Below are 19,408 nucleotides of genomic sequence, written 5' to 3' on the forward strand. Positions count from 1 at the left end.
GAAGGATATGGCACCAAGCAGCTGGCCTCAGTGTTGAACCTGTGTAGCTGAGGCTGTGTGTCAAAGTGTGTTCATACAGTGTGTGTGTGTGTGTGTGTGTGTGTGTGCCCACTGTCAGTCCAAACACATGATGGAACCACTGAACATGTTCTCATGCTCTGAGAAGCTGAAAGCACCACTCAGTCCCTCCACTGTTCTGCTGTCTTTGAAGGCCACTATTATCTCAGGTTCAAAATGGTATTTCAAGCAGGAAAGACCCAACACCTTAACATGTTTAAAATCTGATTTGCCTGCATTTTATGTGCTTTTTTATTTCTTTATTTTAAATTCTTAACTTTTCTCTTATTTTTAGTGTAGTTATTTTGATAACCCACTGATTTCTTTTTTAAAGACAAGTCCAGAGGACTCCAATTGTAATATAAGTTGACTGTGAGTCCTGGAAACCTCAATGCAATCGGTGAAAAGAAATGTGTACTATGGAAGTCTATCTCATGGACATGTAAGTGAAATGAGTGCTTTATTTGAACAGAAATGTTGGGCATTGCTGGCCAATGATGGATTAAACCTTTTTTAATTGAATTGGACATTTATGGACGGAATAATATACTTTGATTTTTTTTTATATATATATGTTGGAGTTTTATTTTGTATTAAGTTTAGTCGTTTTTTTTTTTATTTGAGTTGTATAAAGATTTAGGATTAATACATTCTAATACTCTGTCACACTAAAACTTGCATGTCCTGATTGTTTTTATAATGTACATATGGTAACGAATGTACACATTTACTATGTGAATAGGACAACATGAATAAAGAATCTATACCACCTCTTTTTAAATGGTTCTTCTCTAAATTCCATAGATATCTGAGGGTACAATGCTATTCAAATACAAATATCCATCTTACTGCAAGCAACCCAATCCAATCAAATGTTATTGGTACAGTTTAACTTTTTTTCTCCCAAGAAATGTTACAAAGGCATAGATCAAACCAAGACACAGAGAATAAACTGGAACAACAGAGAAAAGAAAATTGATTTCTTCTCCTCGTTTTATTGCTTCAGATGTTAGTCATGAATTAAGGATCATTGCTAAACTACATTCCCAATCCCCGATCCGCATCATCATTATTTACCTCAGTTTACAGACTTTCAAAGAGCTCTTCACCCCAATTCCAAAACCAGGGTAGAGTGGCTCTGTGAACTCCCTGACATAAAACTTATAGAGTTGAGTTATGGTTTCAGAAATGCTGTAGAAAGTCAGAGTGCCTGCTTGGTGGTCCAAACACACACCTATCCTCGGAGAAGACACCTCAGCCATCAGTCTGGTTTCCTCGTTATTGTGCCAGGCAGAGTAATAGAGCTCAGAACACGTCAAACTCCAGGACTTCTCATTGCGGCCCAGCATGCACTGCTCATCCTTCCCTTTCCTTTGAATCCCCTCATAGGTCACACCCATAACCACTTCCTTGCCAGTCCATTCTGCTTCCCAGTAGTATTTTTTGCCAGTCAAACCCTCCTGACACAGAACTTGTTCACAGTGGTTGAAGCTCATTGGGCAATCCTTTGTGGAACGTCTTCTCCATTGCTTTCCTGGTTGGGCCGTCGCTTTGAGGTTGTGGTGAGAGAGGACCAGGCTGGTGTGTGCCGTGTTTGGATCAAGGGTGAGTTGACAAGCATCTGGAGGAACATGAGGCGCTTAATGCAAAAGTTATTCACTATTTAATAATTGTCACTATTACGGTACTTTGTCACGTCACGTGTTTGACAGTCAAATGTTTTAGTGTCAGTATTTCAAATGCATGATTGTATCAACGTGGCGACTCACTCTGTAAGAAGTCCGCTCTGCTCCTCAGAATGAAAGGTGGAACCGGAGGTTTGATGACACGCACTGGAAAGACAAGAGCCAGACGATCTGTATCCCCTCATTCAATTCTTAAAATCTGTGTCTTGTGTTCACAATGAACAGCGATAATAATTAAGTAGACTCACTAGAACGTGATCTAGGAAGAGGTGTTGGTGGTTTTGGCAGGAGTTGAGTATCCACTCGTCTCACTGAAAGAACAAAAAGATGAGAAGTACTATACTTCCGTGTGTTTGTGGAGGGAGGAAGGGAGGGGTGAAGCTGTGTGTACAAAAGTTCTTACGGTTTTTGGTCTGAGGTTTCGCCATGGTCACTGGAGGTTCCAAAATCAGCACGTTCCCAACTGGTCAGATTAAATACAAAATTCAGCACAGTAAGATAGACCTACTAATGAACTGAAACATTACATCCACATCATAGATTGTGGGCGAGGGGTTTGGGTTTTCAATACGGGGAGTCTTACTTACGCGTGTGCGTGAATATTTCTAAGGAATCATTCGAAATGTCATCAAAGAGCTCTTTGTATTCACTGATGACAGTCTTCACACCATCAAATGTAGCTTTCTCACTGATAACGACGCTGGAGTCGCGTTTAGGCAGCCTGCTGATTGGCTGCCAAGTCTGAAAAGAAGGGAGACTTGTCACACAGACTTACAGACATGCACTGATTTTGTGTCAGCCACGTTTAGCAAGCTAGTTCGAACCGTCCTATTTCACCTTGAGCTGAATCTAAACACTATGTCATGACTCATGAGACTAATCACATGGTCATTCCTGTTCATTACCTGCAGGAACAGGGTGGTATCTTGCATGTTCCTCGATGTCTCCAGTTCCATGTCTATCCTCTGCAGGGTCTCGATATCCAGTCTGAGACGGGCCTGTTTCTGTTCTGCCTTGTCCTCCAGAGCCCTCGTCCTGGATCTGATACACTCTCTCACTTCCTGTTGCCTCTGTTTCAGACAGCTCATCATCTCAGAGAACGTCCTGTCACTGTCCTCCTCTGCAGCCTGCGCTGAGGCCTGTGGGAGAGCACAAGGCATCATGGGTATCTAGTGGAATGCTTGGCTGGACCTGATGTTAGTTTCCTCCAGTATCACAATGACTCTTATTTAGAGACTTGTTGCTCTTGTTGGTTAGTTGTAATGGTTTTAAATTATTGTACTCGCTGTTAACTATTTTTACTGTTGATTGTTTTTCCACAGGTACACTCTTGCACTTTTTGAGTTTCATGTTGTTGTAACTTGTTTAACTGCATGCTCTTATGGTTCTTCCCTTTGGCACTTATTTGGTTTTCACTATGTATGCTTCATGTTTTGGCTGCTTGCAATGTTTGGGGCTATCTCATTGTTCTGATCAGTGACCTATGCTCTTTTGTAAAGCTCTCTCTTGGAAGTCACTTTGGATAAAAGCGTCTCCTAAATGTAAATGTAGTGTGTCCAGTTCGGTCACAATTTTTAACACTAGGATTTGACAGACAGAAAAGCAGAATCGAAGGCATTTAATATTCTTTGAAAAATGGTGGATTATGTTATACTGTCATGGTCATCTTATCATCATGTTGTAGTCTGTTTACCTTCATAGCCTCCACAGCCTCCTCCAGTGTCCCCAGTAGCACCTTTGTGTCCTGGAGTTGACATCTAGAATGATCCTGCACCGTAGTCAGCTGGGCCTTAGTGCACACACAGTTATATTTATATTGTTGATGCTTTATTTTCAATGGCTTCTTAGTTTAATACTGCTTTGTGCCATCATCAAAAATATTTTTTCAAGGTTAGATAAATAAGAAAATGCAGTTGATAAATGGTATTGTTATGGAGCCATTACATGGTTTGTTTGAACTAGAGGCATGTTTTAAAACTTCAGATAGTCATTTAAGGATCGAAATCACTGGATATAGTTACAAGTTGGCCTTTTATATCAGCTTTATGCAATTCTGTGAGTGGCTATAATAACAATTGTTTTATTCTGATGTAATGCTGAATTTTACAATGATTTCACAAGCAATCCAAGGGCATTAGACTCCTACCTGTCTTCTGTCTCTCTCAGTCTCAACAGGGACAGTCTCATGGTTCTGGTGTTCTTCTTCATTGCACTGCTGACAGATGCACTGCCTCTCCTCTCGACAGTAAACATCCAGTAGCTCATTGTGCCGGGGGCACAGCTTCCCTTGATACCCCAGCTCTGCGTCCACTAAGGTGTGTGTCCCCAGCAAAGCGCGCACCTGGTGGGTTCTGAGATGACTCTGGCAGTACGACTTCTGACAGTCCAAACATGTCTTTGTGGCTTTGCCTTTCCTCCCTGTGCACACAGCACATACGGGTGTGTTATCAGCTGCATGGTCAGGAAGTGGAGGGCAGTCATGATGGACTTTCTTGCTCAGCTTGACCACCATCTTCTCCAACATGGTGTTGTTCTTCAGAGTGGGCCTTGGGGTGAAAGTCTGTCGGCAGCAGGGACAACAGCAGATACCAGTGCTGACAGCCTGGTCCCAGTATTTGGTGATGCACTCCATGCAGAAGTTATGCCCACATGAAAGAGTAGAAGGATTTGTTAGAATATTCAAACAAACCAGGCAGCTGATTTCTTCCTTTTTCCAAGGGTTGGTGTCCATTTTGTAGGCTTGTATGCTGACTGATAAACTGAAAACTGTTCAGAGCTGTCTGAATGTTACCAGTCAGGATCTTCAACATGATCTGCATGGGCGGAGTCTCACTGGGAAAAGGTTTCAGGTACTTTCTTTATGTAAACATTCCAAAAATTACTTTTGTGAATTGTGACAAAAGCTTTTGTGATGTTTCCCCATTCTTTGCTAGGTGTGTGATTAATGAATTTGTTTACTGTAATAATGGACACATCATTTCCTTGTAAAGGTATTTACTGTCACAAGTGTTGTTGCAGCTCTTTTTTTGGAAAATGTATCATTCTGCATCACTGGTATGGAATGTAGATTCTCTTCCGTCTTATACCAAGTTGTCTTTCTAACAAACTTGATTTCCTCTTCAAGCCTCTTGCACTCAAGATAATTTGTAATATTCCACCCCCTTCTTTTTCTTCCAAGTGTGACTGAAGCAATGCAGAGAAAATATGAGTTATATAGATATCACTATACAAAAAAGATGGAGTAAAAGTGAGGAACAGAGAGAGCAAGAGAGAGAAAGTGACAGAGGGGAAGAGAAAGTCACAAAAGAAATATGAATAAATCAACATAATCCAGACATTGTCAATATTCTGCCACAAGGCTTGACTCAGAGTGGGTCTGATTATTGACTGTTGACGAGAGACCTGCCCCAGCTTGTGTTAACCCTGCTGTGTAAATAATTTATTTGATTTTTTTTTAATGTTACGTTAAATATAACGTTATATTATGTTTAACAGTTGGTGGTAATCAAGGAAGCATGCAGTCTGACAGTGAGATCAGAGAGGCACTCATCTCTCCTACAAGCTTCCTGGGATTCCGCCCTCTCAGATTCTCCTCCTCCAAATCCTCCTCAGTAAAACCATGTATTATGTATGACCCAGCAGGCATCTGTGTTCCTGTACAGTATGTTTCCTCTGCTGAAACAAAAGCCTTCTGCCCGTATACTGGGAGCTTTATGGTATCCCACACTGCTCCGGTATCTCCCTGTGGAGTGGGAGAGATAGAGGGATGCAGGCAAGGAGAGGGAGAGAGAGAGAGAGAGAGGGAGAGGGAGGGAGGGAGAGAGAGAGACAGAGAGAGAGAGAGAGAGAGAGTGAGGGGGATGAGAGAGAGAGAGAGAGAGAGAGAGAGGGAGAGGGAGGGAGTGAGTGAGAGAGAGAGAGAGAGAGAGAGGGGGGGGGAGAGGGAGAGAGAGAGAGAGAGGGGGAGAGTGAGAGGGAGAGAGTGAGGATAGGCAGGGAATGCACCATACCCACTCTTTCATCTTCGTCCTGCCTCCAGGACCGTGGACACTGATGCTTAGGTATCTTGCCCTTTTCTTACTTATTTTTATCTGTGACGCAATAATTGTATGTTTTCCTGTTTATTTCATTGAAATGATACAAATGATGAGACACTAAACCCCGGCATGTGAACCGTCATGAGGGGAAACACTGCACAAGACTGCTTTAGTAGAGAGTGAGGGAAGAGTGTTTGCATTCCATGTTCTGTTTATCTCTGCAGCCTGACCGAGACTCACTTTTAGCCCTTTTGTCATCATCCGTCATCATCCTTTCATCGTCCTCATCATGTTGAGGAAGACTTCAGAGCGGATAATGTCTGACAGGGAGGTGCTGTTAGATCTGGACTACGCGGGCGAACTACAACCCATGGACTGTTACGGGAGCCTGCACAACGGGGGATTCATCCCTCAGCGATATGTGAGTCCCACACTCACCCCTCCCCCAAGCCCCTCACCCCTCACCTCCCCCCACCTCCCCCAAGCCCCTCACCCCTCACCTCACCCCTCACCTCCCCCCACCTCCCGCTAGCCCCTCATCCCTCACCTCCCCCCACCTCCCCCAAGCCCCTCACCCCTCACCTCACCCCTCACCTCCCCCCACCTCCCGCTAGCCCCTCACCCCTCACCTCCCCCCACCTCCCCCTAGCCCCTCACCCCTCACCTCCCCCCACCTCCCCCAAGCCCCTCACCCCTCACCTCCCCCCACCTCCCCCATGCCCCTCCAGGACTCCTCTCCATGGTGTCACACTGCACACGCTCCACTGACCTGGACGGTGCAGTCAATCTTGAAAGGGGCTTTTACACTGACTCCAAAAGAACCTCGCGGGTTTATTGAGTCCCAGATGATCTTGGATTCAAGCAGGGTTTTGACTCATCTGACCGCGGGTCTCTTCACTTGGCTGTATTGATTTTCCTGTGATCTGGAAGACACTTGGTTCATTTCACCCAGTGTTCATTTTATGATGATGGAATCTTCAATCAATATTGTAAAGTGTAGGCTTTCATCGCAATGCGTTTTAGCAAGAGATCATTACATGGTTAAATGTCATTCTGTGGGAATGCATTATGTTATTGCTGTGACAGTATGTCAGATTGACTCAATATAGTAAAATGCATTCCAAATTCTCATCCAGAAGTCTTTCATTGTAAATTTTTTATTACTGATCCTGTCCATTACATGTCATTGGTGTAAGATGGCGGATGTGAATGTTGTGTATTTGTCTGACTTGCTGTGTGTTCTCATGGATCTGATATCTGTTCAGCTCTCTACTGCGGCCACAGGTGACAGACTGGAGGAGGACGATAATGATGACCCCATCTACATCCACTGTGACGCCAGAACCAGCCAACCAGCACCCCCCGTTGGGAACTACTTCAGAGACGGAAGAACCAAAATAGGTCATTCACAGTTGTGGAGTATCAAATCACAAAACGTTGGGTTGCACTATGCAGTCTTTCAACACGGTTTTTGTAACTCACTTCAGAGCTGTATGTCAAATGTTCCTTAAGGAACTAAGTAGAACCAGACAGACTCTTAACCTGTAGCTCTGTGTGTTTGACCCTGCGTCAGATTTTGTGTTGGTGTGGGAGCTGCGTTCCCGGAAAAAGCGTCGCTCCAAAGGGAGGGGGGCGGGGGCAGCCGGTGAAGGGGGGGGGCGGGGGGGATGAGGGCGGGGACGAGGTGGGCGCTGAGGAGGAGAGCAGGTCCGAGAAGCACCATGCCCAGCTAGCTCGCTGGAGGGACAAATTCACCCAGAATCTATGGACTGCCGGCTTACTGGTGGAGAAGGTATGTAGATGGTTACTCTATGGCTGTCTCCGACCCTATTCCTGGAGAGCCACCTGCCTGTTTGTTTTTGCGACAACCACACTTGTTTGACCTGATTCAACACTAGTTACCTGATCCACCACCTAATTATTGAAATCAGTTGTGCTAGATTAGTGTTGGAGCGAACACCTACAGGCAGCTCTCCAGGAACAAGGGTGGACACCCCTGCTCTGTGGAAACTTGGTGTATTCATGCATGTTGACATCTTTTGTTTGATTTTGCTGTTCTTTTGGGTTGTCTTTGGCCACTACGCCAGGAGGTGACATCAAGTGAAAAGAAGACCATCCATTATCTGAAACTCAACGCTCCCTGGGAGGTTCTGCTGTACTATGCGGAGGAGCTTTGCCTTAGAGCGCCACTACAGGTCAACGCTTGTATTACAATTTGGAGAGAAAAAAGTCAACTGTGAAAGTTAATCGTCTCACTTGATGCTAATGACAGACCGTTTGTCTAAGGTTTTTTGATTGAAATGTGTTTGTCAAAAGTGCATTTTGTTATCTAGGCCCAGCCGAACCCTGACTTCAACTCATCTGCTCGGGTTCTGAGGAAACTGTGCATTCCGAACATCATGGAGCAGTCGGTTCCCAACAGACCCCTTGACTACTACACGTGTGCCTTCCGAAAGTCCAAGATGGAGAAGTGAGTTTCCACACAGACCATAAACAGCCATGATCATTCATTGCAAAGCCCACCTGTAATCCATCCTGTTGCACTGAATCAAACATGAAACTAAGGAGGGCTGCATTCTATCCCAGAAATTAATTGAAAAATTACTTCTGTTTGAGAGTACATCCTCGTACAAATGTCTGAGCTTGTAACCCACAACCAGTTTAACCAATTTTGTTCTTTTGCAGGTTTTTAGGCTGTGAAAAACGTGACACCTATTTCACAAACACACAGAGACACCGTATTGTGAGTGCGTCGTTTCTACACCTCAAGTGTTTGGCTAACAAACACACAAACATATCAATTTGAAACTATTGATTTTTGTATCGATCGATCTGTTACGATTTTACGGAGAAAAAAAACCCTATCCACATAGCTCTAGATCTGTGTGTAACTGCAGGTGTATGAGATTCTGTCGAGGACCTTGTATGGCAAGAGGAAGCGTGCGGAGGTGGGCGTGGCCCGACTGCTCAACGAGGGGGCATTCACCGCGGCCTTTCCCCTGCACGAGGTCAGACACGCGCTGTGTGTGTGTGTGTGTGTGTGGGGGGGGGATTCTGTGTATTTATTTGTGCCACCATGTGTGTCGACTGTATTTGTGTGTGTGTGTGTGTGTGTAGGTCCTGCTTGATACCTTTCTGTTGACTCGTGTTCATTCACCAGGGTCCCTTCGAGCTCCCAGACTACGAGGTGCGTCCAGACGAGCTGAACCAGAGGCAGGTTCTGTTCCACTACTGGGCCCGTTGGTCCAGGTGGTACAAGTACCAGCCCCTGGACCACATCAGAGAGTACTTCGGAGAGAAGATAGCTTTGTACTTTGCTTGGCTGGGTAAGCAGGACCCCTCACACACGATGGCATGCTCATCGGAAGTCCAGATTGTTTACAGTAACGTATATCTTGTTGTACTGTGAGCAGCAAGACATGAAAAAGACCTGCGTCAAATATGAAGAGATGCTACCCATTTAAAACCCTCGTCTTATACCCGTTCACCAGTATATAGAGCTGTCACCGGCAGCACGATACGGCAAGGAAGCGGGTTTACTAGTAGCCCCTGCAGTGTTGTGTGTGAGCCAGGGGCGTTGAGAAGGTTCCTGTGTCTCCGCAGGCTTCTACACCGCCTGGCTGCTGCCCGCCGCTGTGGTGGGCACCTTCGTCTTCGTGTCTGGGGTCATGTCCATGGGGAGCAACACCCCTGCGTAGGTTTGCACCTCCTCCTCAGACTGTCCCTCCTCCTCGTCCCTCCTCCTCATCCCTCCCCTTCTCCTCGTCCCTCCTCCTCGTCCCTCCTCCTCCCTCCTCCTCGTCCCTCCCCTCCTCCTCGTCCCTCCCCTCCTCCTCTTCCCTCCTCCTCGTCCCTCCCCTCCTCCTCGTCCCTCCTCCTCGTCCCTCCTCCTCGTCCCTCCTCCTCGTCCCTCCCCTCCTCCTCGTCCCTCCCTTCCTCCTCGTCCCTCCTCCTCGTCCCTCCCCTCCCCCAGGGCTAGGCAGCGTCAGCTTGCTTTGAGAGATACAGTGGGTTGCTGCCACCTGTGCTCGTGTGGTCAAGAAGCTGTGCGGAAACGTTGGAAGAATTCTCGTTCCTTCTTGAGTGTTCCGCTCTGTCTTAAACCAGGCAGTACGCTGGCATGCTTTCACATTTTTACCAGAGCGTGTTTGTGTGTGAGAAAGCGTGTGCGTGTCTGTGAGAGAGATTGTGTGAGAGTGAGTGTATGTGTGTGCGTGGACAAGGGAAGACAGAAGCTAGGTCTCGTTGATTGTTCACTGGGCTCCGATGTGTTTCCTTGGCAACCGCAGTGCAACCACTGTCCTGGGGATGTGCGTTGAGGGTCCTGGGTGACGAGCGGTAGATTTATAGAGCTATAAACATGAACAACTCAAGGAAATAAGATGGTGGAACATTAAGCCAGTGCCAGTGTCAGAGGAAGCTAGGGGAGGAAGAAGAAGGACTAAGAGGATAGTGTTGCAGACACAAGGGGATTACTGTAATTACCAACATATCCCTGAGATTAGAGCCATTGATCATTGGCGACAAGCCAAAAAACATTAGGTCGGGCTGATGTAGTGTAAAGTCTGCAGGCAATCAACAGATAATGATCTTTCCATTACATCGACGGCAGACAAGAAGTTTCTCAGTCAGCCAAGTGTATGTCGATATCTGATATGTGACATACTGTGTATTTTTCTCCATGTACCTCACATCCTACCAGATAAGTGTAGAAATCATCTTCCATCTCACCCTCCTGCTTATCCTTTCATCTCCTTCGCTCTTCTTTACCTCTGCCATCATGTGAAGTCTGCTCGTGTGTGTGTGTGTGTGTGTGTGTGTGTGTGTGTGTGTGTGTATGTGTGTGTGTGTGTGTGTGTGCACAGAGATGGGAAGTAACGAAGTACAAATACTTTGTTACTGCACTTAAGTAGATTTCTGGTATCAGTACTTCATTACACAACTTTGTATACTTTCACTCCTTAAACATTTTACACAAATATCTGTTCTTCTTAAATGTTCAAGCCAGGCTTGTTACTTAAGTTTGAATCTGTATTTGATGGCATGATCTCTGTCTCCTCTCCTTTGATTATGTGTGGAAAAAAAAGTTTTGAAAACAAGTTTCGAAAGGTTTGGAAAGGCTGAAACTATTGAGAAAAAAAATTACAACTTGGAATTTTTTTGTGTTGTGTTGAAATTGTCGGTGTCAAAAAGGATTCCTGGCGAATGCTGCGTGTCTATAGTGTATTTTTGTATTAATATGGTGTGAGGTCCAGTTACCAGCATGACACTAAAACACTTTGTAGTAATGCATACTTTTTTACTTAATTATGTAAGAGCCCACACTTTTTAAACACGAGTATCTGTACTACTTGAGTGAAGGATGTGTGTACTTTTTCCATCTGTGTGTGTGTCTGTGTGTGTGTGTCTGTGTGTGTGTGTGTGTTCTTTGCTACAGCAAGGAGATCTGCTCCAGTGGCTCCAGCTTCCTGATGTGTCCTCTCTGTGAGAAGTGCCAGGCTTGGAACATGTCCGACATCTGCCCCATGGCCAAGGTACACCAGCCAACCTTCGCACACGTTCTCCTAAAACGTGACCCAAACCAGGAAGTCTCAACAGGGACATTTCCCTGCTTCCATGGAAGCATCCTGTAAATCCAAAACAAAGGACACAATACCAAAACTTAACAATAGCGTTGTTCTCTCTTCACAGGACCACATATGGTGTCTTACCAAATACCACAAGACTATAATATGGTGCCTTACAGTACTTTGTAACAGGACAACATTGTATTCTGTCTGTGTGCAGATGGGCTACCTGTTCGATCACCCTGGTACAGTGTTCTTCAGCGTCTTCATGTCCTTCTGGGCCGTCACCTTCCTGGAGTACTGGAAACGCAAGATGGCCACCCTGGCTCACCACTGGGACTGTATGGATTTCCACGAGGAGGAGGTGGGCCATTTTGCACGGTTATGGTTTCACTGTAAAAACAAGGCTTGTAGAAGCATTTATAGACGGTTGTTTAGTGAAATTGCCTCAGTCCCGTCTGGAGTTTTCCTTCCAAGTACTTTATGGCGATTCCTATTCAGATAGACTTTTACAATAAAAGCACATCCACATTCATTGACATCCGCCCCGTGTCCTCATAACAATCTCTCTCTAAACCTCTGTGAGTGATGTGTCTCTCTACATTCGTCTCTGGAGGAGGGGATCCCTCTCTGAATTGCTCCTCCCAAGGTTTCTTCCATTTTTTCTCCCGTTGGGAGTTTTTCTGGGAGTTTTTCCTTGTCTTCCTTAAGGGTTTAGGTTGGTTGAGGGGCAGTTCTATGGGCGCATGTGAAGCCCTCTGTGACATGCTTGCGTGTAAAAAGGGCTATACAAATACATTTGATTTGATTTGATACATGGCCTGCTTGTTGCAGGAGCGTCCGAGGCCAGAGTTTGCAGCCATGGCCCCTGCCATGGAGCACAACCCAGTGACGGGCGTGAAGGAGCCCTACTTCCCTGAGAAGGCCCGCCTCTCCCGCATGCTCACTGGCTCCATGGTCATCGTCGTCATGGTGAGCTACTGTACATTTAGTCATTTAGCAGACGCTCTTATCCAGAGTGACTTAGAGTTAATACGGGAGACATTTTCCCCCGAGGCAAGTAGGGTGAAGTGCCTTGCCCAAGGACACAACGTCATTTGGCACGGACGGGAATCGAACTGTCAAACTTCAAATTAATAGCCCGATTCCCTAACTGCTCAGCCATCTGACTCACTGTAGGAGTGTGTGTGTTACAGTTTGTGTTTCTCTGTGTGTGTGGTGTGCGGGTGGTTGATTGGTTCCAATACTGTAACGTATCTTGTTGTCATACACAGAACCGTGTTTATACTATATCAGAGTGTGGAAGCCTACGAGTGTTTCCCTGCGTGTGTGCCCACAGCTGTGCGTGGTGATGATCTTCCTGGTAACAGTCATCATGTACCGCGGCATCATCAGCGTCAAGATGTACGACACGGGCAGCGCTGTCTTGCGCACTCAGGTATGCTGAGCAGTGTTGCCAATTTACTTCACTGCTGAGCGGTCTTGCGACTTTTCACCTTTCCTTAGCCAAAAACTCTCATCTAGCAGCTGAAGGCAAATCTGGCGACTTTCCACTATTTTGGCAATTTCTGTTTTTGTTGTAGAGCAGCAGCAAAATAACTGGATATGTACTTTCAGGTTGTCATAGAAACCCGACGCCACCTCCAGAGCTGCGATAGTCTGGATTTATTAATACATTTTTTAAATGTTATATATAGCGAGGGTGTGGATGAGGGGCCCAATTTGGTTTGAATTCACGTCATCACGTAATCTAGCTACTTTTCAGAGAGCCAATAGCGAGTTTGAGGGAGATTTTCATTTTGCAACACTGATGCTGACTCAGCAGCGGGACCTTCCAAACACCTGACTGAGACGTGGCTTGTGCCAGCACATGCATTGGTTCTGATTAAAATATTTTAATTTAGTCTTAGTGTCACTAAAACCTGTATACTTTGATCATGTGGTTGACCTTCGTTGTGTGTCTTTGTGTGTTGCATGTGTATGTTACGCCTATGTGTGTGTGTGTGATGCTTGTTTGAGTGTGTGTATGTTATATGTGTGTTTGTGTGTCTTTGTGTGTCTATATGTGTGTGTCTTCCTCAGGCAGGCAACATTGCCAACATCTCGGGCAGCATGGTGAATCTGGCCCTGATCCTGCTGATGGGGCAGGTATATACAGCATTAGCAGAGCAGCTCACCAAATGGGGTAAGAACAGCTTTGCTTCTCCACTGGGCCTCACCACCCAGGCCCCCTGGGCCTCACCCCCCAGGCCCCCTGGGCCTCACCACCCAGGCCCCCTGGGCCTCACCACCCAGGCCCCCTGGGCCTCACCCCCCAGGCCCTCTGGGCCTCACCACCCAGGCCCCCTGGGCCTCACCACCCAGGCCCCCTGGGCCTCACCCCCCAGGCCCCCTGGGCCTCACCACCCAGGCCCCCTGGGCTGCACCACCCAGCTCCTGGCAGGGGAAGCAGTGCTAAGATTCTAAGTGTCTGAATTTATTCACAGAAGAGGTTTCAGGGTCGAAGATTTGTAATCGCAATCTGTGTTTAATCGGAAACGCTGTAACTCTGCCAATACCCGAAGCACTGACTGATCCAGTAAGGCCTCTCACCGTAGTGGCCACTTACTTTTATTTACCATTTATATCCACACACAGACAGGGCACTGTCACATTATTTTACCGCGGTAAGTCGAGCTGTATTTCTCTTCCTGGTTGCTCCTCTTATGAAGGTATCTCTGTGATAACTGTACACATGCTGCTGCTGCTGTTGTTGTCGTTGCACAGAGATGCACAGAACCCAGACCCAGTATGAAGACGCCTTCACGTTCAAGGTGTTTGTGTTCCAGTTTGTCAACTTCTACTCCTCTCCCTTCTATGTGGCCTTCTTCAAGGGAAGGTGAGGGGGGGGAAAGGAGCAAATGTCTGTTTAAAAAAAATGACAACCCATTGTAAACTGGTTGTTTGTTCCTTATCATTGACAGGTTTGTGGGGTTCCCGGGTCATTATGGAACTCTGTTCGGGATGAGGAATGAGGATGTAAGTGTCACTTGAGGCTGTTGAATTCTAGACAAATGTTTTAATGATGATTAAATGCACTTAGCTCTCTTTTAGAAATCGATTTGGAGAAAAGCGTCTGCCAAATGTATAAATGTAAATGTAATTAGATATTGATTGTGAAAAATTATGTTGTAAGTGTGAGCATGTATTTTATTGAAACTGTATATACGTGTGTGTGTGTGTGTGTGTATTTCAGTGTGGCCCCGGCGGTTGTCTCATTGAGCTTGCTGAACAGCTCTTCATCATCATGGTGGGGAAACAGCTCATCAGCAATGTTCAGGAGTTTGTCATCCCGTACGTTTCTTCAGTCTTCAGATCCTGTAGAGTCAGGAATACGACTGCTCTTGCTATGTTTTTGCATCCCTATGCTTCACTGCAGTCTGACTAGACTGTAACACTAACAGCCTTGGGAAAAACACACTTTTCAGTTGGACTCTTCTTGATACATAAGGCCAAAAAACAACAGTAATTATAAATAACTGATTGACTTATTCAGATTTTGTTGTCACAGTGTCTTCTATATCAAACACACCTCCAGCATGCTCTGCATACAGTATTATATCTCTCTGTATGTATGCACAGTAATGCCTCACTGGAACACATTACTACAGAGATGAAAGGAAGCTTTCACACCCAGTGGTGCGCTGGTGCTGCATTATGATGTTGTCAGCTTTACTGTAATCTGCTCTGAGTGTCTTGAGTCTGCAGTGACTGTAACAGTACAGCACTCACTGCTGCAGCATTGGCACAGCCAGCAGATGTGGTGTGTGTGTGTGTGAACATCATCATCATCTCATCTCTCCTCACTATCTCACTTCTCCTCCACCTCCTCACCTTCTCTCTTCACCTCCTCATCATTCCTCTTCTCCTCCACCTCCTCACCTTTTTACCCTCTTCTCATCCACCTTTTTACCCTCTCTCCTCCATCTCTCCTCCACCTTCTCCACCTTTTTACCCTCTCTCTTCCACCTTCTTACCCTCTCTCCTCCTCAATCTCTCCTCCACCTTCTCCACCTTCTTACCCTCTCTCCTCCATCTCTCCTCCACCTCTTCCACCTTTTCACCCTCTCTCCTCCACCTTCGTACTCTCTCTCCTCCATCTGTCCTCCACCTCCTTACCCTCTCTCCTCCATCTCTCCTCCACCTTTTTACCCTCTCTCCTCCACCTTTGTACCTTCTCTCCTCCATCTCTCCTCCACCTCCTCCACCTCCTTACCCTCTCTCCTCCACCTTCTTACCCTCTCTCCTCCACCTTCTTACCCTCTCTCCTCCACCTCCTCCTTCTCCTCACCCTCCTCTCTCCAGGAAGGTGAAGGCGTGGAGACAGAAGCGGGCCCTGGACAAGGTGAGGGGCCCGCGGCTCTCCCAGGAGTCTCGGCGTTGGGAGGAGGACTACCAGCTGGTGGAGTGTGAGGGGCTGTTTGAGGAGTACCTGGAGATTGGTGAGCAGCCCTCCAATCACTGGCCAGAAACCAAACTGTCACTCATTTGGACACCCACTGGACAGACAGACAGATGGATGGACAGAGAGAGAGATACGCAGAGCAAGACTGAGATAGAGAGACACAGAGATACACAGAGACACACAGAGAGAGACACACAGAGAGAGACACAGAGAGAAAGAGAGAGAGAGAGAGAGAGAGAGAGAGAGAGAGAGAGAGAGAGAGAGAGAGAGAGAGAGAGAGAGAGACACAGAGAGAGAGACAGAGAGAGAGAGTGAGAGAGACACAGACAGAGAGACAGAGAGAGAGTGAGAGATGGCTGCTCAGTGTAATTCCCCAGCAACATGGTTGTTGTCCTCCCCCCTGTAGTGCTCCAGTTTGGCTTCATCACCATCTTCGTGGCAGCGTTCCCTCTGGCTCCGCTCTTCGCCCTCCTCAACAACTGGGCTGAGGTTCGCCTGGACGCTCACAAGTTTGTGTGTGAGTACCGCAGGCCGGTGGCGGAGCGCGCCCAGAACATAGGAGTGTGGTTCAACATCCTGGAAGCCCTGTCGCACCTGTCGGTCATCGTCAATGTGAGTCCCCCTGCCTCATGCAAGTCAGCAGAGTCATCCCGTTTACCCACAGGGTTAGTGTAGACTGATACAATGGACAATTTGTTTACAGGCTTTCTTGATTGCCTTCACGTCCGATTTCCTACCTCGACTGCTGTACCAGTACAGGTTTGACAACAATCTGACTGGATACGTTAACTTCACCCTGGCCTACGCACCACCAAGCTACACAAACCACTCCATGTGCAGGTAACACCGTCAGTTCTCCCGGTTGACAGACAAGTCACCAGCAGAGGGCAGTATTGGTGTTTATATTTTTGACTTGTGTTCTTTTGTCGCCTCCTGTTGCTGTTCTATTCCCTTTTAGGTACAAAGCTTTCAGGGACAATAATGGAAGCTACACCCTGGTTTACTGGGAACTACTGGCAGTGAGGCTGGGCTTCATAATCGCTTTTGAGGTAGAGAAGTGACCCTCTGTCTCTCCGTCTATAGGGTTCCTCCTGTCATAAAATTTAATTTAGTCTTTCTGTTTTTTAATGACTTTTCTTTTGTTGCCGGCGTTCTCTCTCTCTCTCACCTGCTGTTCATTCTCTTCCTGGATGTCAGTTGTTCCATTCAGTATCACTGCTGCCCATTCCCCGGCTGTTATTGTATTTCTGGGATCCTTTGAAGCTTGCCTCTCCCTAGTAATCTTCAGCCCTCTGTCCTTGAAATGGTGTTTATCTCTTTCAAGTTTATCACCTTCACTCCATACATTCAGTTTTCTTCACGCACGCTCTATTGGACAGTTCCTCTGTAATTTTACATCCACCATCCTCCCTTGCTATTTTCCTTCCTTCCTTCCTTCATTCTCCCTTCTCCTTCACTCCTACATCTTACCACTAACTGTCTAATACTTCGATCTCACCCCTGCTCCCCCTCCCCCTCCTTCCCGTTCCTTTCTTCCTTCCCTCCCTTCTCTCTCTCTCTCTCTCTCTCTCTCTCTCTTTCTCTCTCTCTCTCTCTCTCTCTCTCTCTCTTCTCTCTCTCTCTCTCTCTCTCTCTCTCTCTCTCTCTCTCTCTCTCCCTCCTTCCCCCTCTCTCTCTTTCTCCTCCCTCTCCTCAGCATGTGGTGTTCTTCGTCCTGCGAGCGATAGACTGGATGGTCCCTGACGTTCCCGAGTCTCTGGAGCTGCAGATCAAGAGGGAGCGCTACCTGGCCAAGCAGGCGCTGGCCGACAACCAGCTGCTGGTGAGTGGTGCTCCTCTCTCCAGCCCAGGTCGGTGGAACACAGCGACGGGGACACACATCTCCAGACACACACACTCACCCACCCCTAGCCACCTCCATGTCACGTGTGTGTGAAATAATTTTTCACCCTGTTAAGCAAAACACCAAGTCTGTTTCGGATGTCCCATGTTTGCTGTCGCTCTATTTTTTAATGGCACAAACCAGATTCTGATGAATTTAGTTATAGCGCAGTTAATTCACCTAGAGGGTGACTGTGTTGAGTGGTAGAGACAGGAGAAAAGGTGAACTGCCTCAGACCAAAGTAAAAGAAGCCCTCAAACACGAGCATTTCCACGTCTGTGGTTTTAAACCAGTGTCATCATGTGTCCACACAGTTACTAAAGTACACAGGAATTCAGGCCAAGTTGGGTGAAGCTCTGTGGGTGTGGATGGTGGATGTATTGATCCGTAGAGGTTGGAGCTATGGTGTAAATAGATTACATATCCAACAGTCAGAATCTCTGATCAATGAATTCCAGACCTTTTAGGGATTCTAAAAACACACCTTGTCATGGTGCTTTACCCACTGCTTGGATGAGGAGGGAAATCTGGAAGTTTCAATCGGGAGCTTGTCCCAGGAGAGAGACAGCTCACTACAAGGTAGATGCGTTGCTGTTTACATCAGCTTGTTGCTACACAATAATTGATCAAATAAACACATTTTTTAATTGCATTGAACATTAACTTTTTATTTATTGAACCTTGACTTTTGACCTACAACTGTTTTATTCACGATTCAGATTTGACAGGATGTAATGTTTGTGGACATCTTGATACAGATAAACCTATATATTGTATGTGGAGGCTAAAGGTTAAACCCTAACCACTAAACTGCAGCATCACTGCAGGTCTTCATCCATACAAACACATTTCTCCCTGCCCCCTCCATCCCCCTGAGACATGCCTGTCCGTCACCGTTGTGGCGTCAGTGCTGTGTCTGTCGGTGTGTGTGCCCTCATGTTCTGACTGCTCTGTTGTCGGGGTGTGTTTCGTGTGGTTGATGTCTGGGCTGGGGTGAGTACTCCTTACACACTACACCCTGCAGTCTACTGTAGCACGGGCTGTTACGATGAGTCCATGGTGGTCCTTTGTACATATCCTGGTCCTGTCTTGATATCATTGTATTTTTTTGCTTAGTCATGAATATAATCCTTGAGTGTAACAGTATAATGGACTTGGGAAAAACTGTAGTGTACTCAGACAAAAGATATGTGGACAGTTCATTTTGTTTGTAGGGGTTCATGTGTCTGCTATTTTACACTGCTCTGGTCTGAAGACTCTTGCCTGCCTGTTTTCTTCTCTTCCCAACTCTCCCTGTCCAAACTCAACTATGCTGTGTGCCCTGAAGCAAGCGACGCGTCCTTTGGCAACATGAGTTAGTGCTGCAGTGCGGAAGCTGGGGAGAAGTTGGGACAGCACAGTGAGAAGAAGAAGAAGAAGAAAGGGAGGGGGGTTTTGTGTGTGTGTGTGTGTGTGTGTTGGGATGTGGGTTTGGGAGGGGGGGCATGGGGGTTCAGTGGGATATGCAAAATAGATTTTTAAAATGGGTTGTTATAGTAATATTGACTTATTTTTTCATTGGCTGCTTGTCCATGTGAAACAGTCAGTCCATGAGATTGTTTACAGCAGAACTCTGGTCTGGTTCTAAAACTCTGCAGTGTCGTCAAGTTCTGTTCTGCAAACCAGCATCAGCACCCTGAGTCTTGCATGATTGGCATAGCACCAAACTCGTAAGTGAGTGATTCACATGTGCTGAA

General features: G+C 46.4%; 2 protein-coding genes across 2 annotated transcripts; one reads left to right on the forward strand and one right to left on the reverse strand.

Moving 5' to 3' along the window:
- Positions 1-1,005: 1,005 nt before the first annotated feature.
- LOC124480543 (tripartite motif-containing protein 16-like) lies at positions 1,006-5,245 on the reverse strand. The gene is made up of 8 exons (XM_047039967.1): positions 3,889-5,245; positions 3,436-3,531; positions 2,648-2,881; positions 2,330-2,483; positions 2,146-2,205; positions 1,991-2,053; positions 1,827-1,889; positions 1,006-1,678 (listed from the first exon to the last, which is right to left on the reverse strand). The coding sequence occupies exons 1-8, from the start codon at positions 4,471-4,473 to the stop codon at positions 1,131-1,133; spliced, it is 1,803 nt and encodes a 600-aa protein (XP_046895923.1). The 5' UTR covers positions 4,474-5,245; the 3' UTR covers positions 1,006-1,130.
- A 427-nt stretch (positions 5,246-5,672) lies between these two features.
- On the forward strand, positions 5,673-19,135 carry ano11 (anoctamin 11). Its single transcript, XM_047039968.1, has 24 exons — positions 5,673-6,200; positions 7,045-7,180; positions 7,353-7,420; positions 7,452-7,571; positions 7,867-7,974; positions 8,113-8,249; positions 8,465-8,522; positions 8,677-8,787; positions 8,940-9,105; positions 9,383-9,473; positions 11,217-11,313; positions 11,567-11,710; positions 12,181-12,318; positions 12,686-12,784; positions 13,429-13,531; positions 14,113-14,224; positions 14,310-14,364; positions 14,582-14,679; positions 15,691-15,827; positions 16,197-16,402; positions 16,494-16,630; positions 16,749-16,839; positions 17,487-17,612; positions 19,000-19,135. The coding sequence occupies exons 1-24, from the start codon at positions 6,069-6,071 to the stop codon at positions 19,024-19,026; spliced, it is 2,697 nt and encodes an 898-aa protein (XP_046895924.1). The 5' UTR covers positions 5,673-6,068; the 3' UTR covers positions 19,027-19,135.
- The last annotated feature ends 273 nt before the right edge of the window (positions 19,136-19,408 follow it).

Source organism: Hypomesus transpacificus, chromosome 18 (genome assembly GCF_021917145.1).
Source record: "Hypomesus transpacificus isolate Combined female chromosome 18, fHypTra1, whole genome shotgun sequence".
NCBI lineage: Eukaryota > Metazoa > Chordata > Actinopteri > Osmeriformes > Osmeridae > Hypomesus > Hypomesus transpacificus.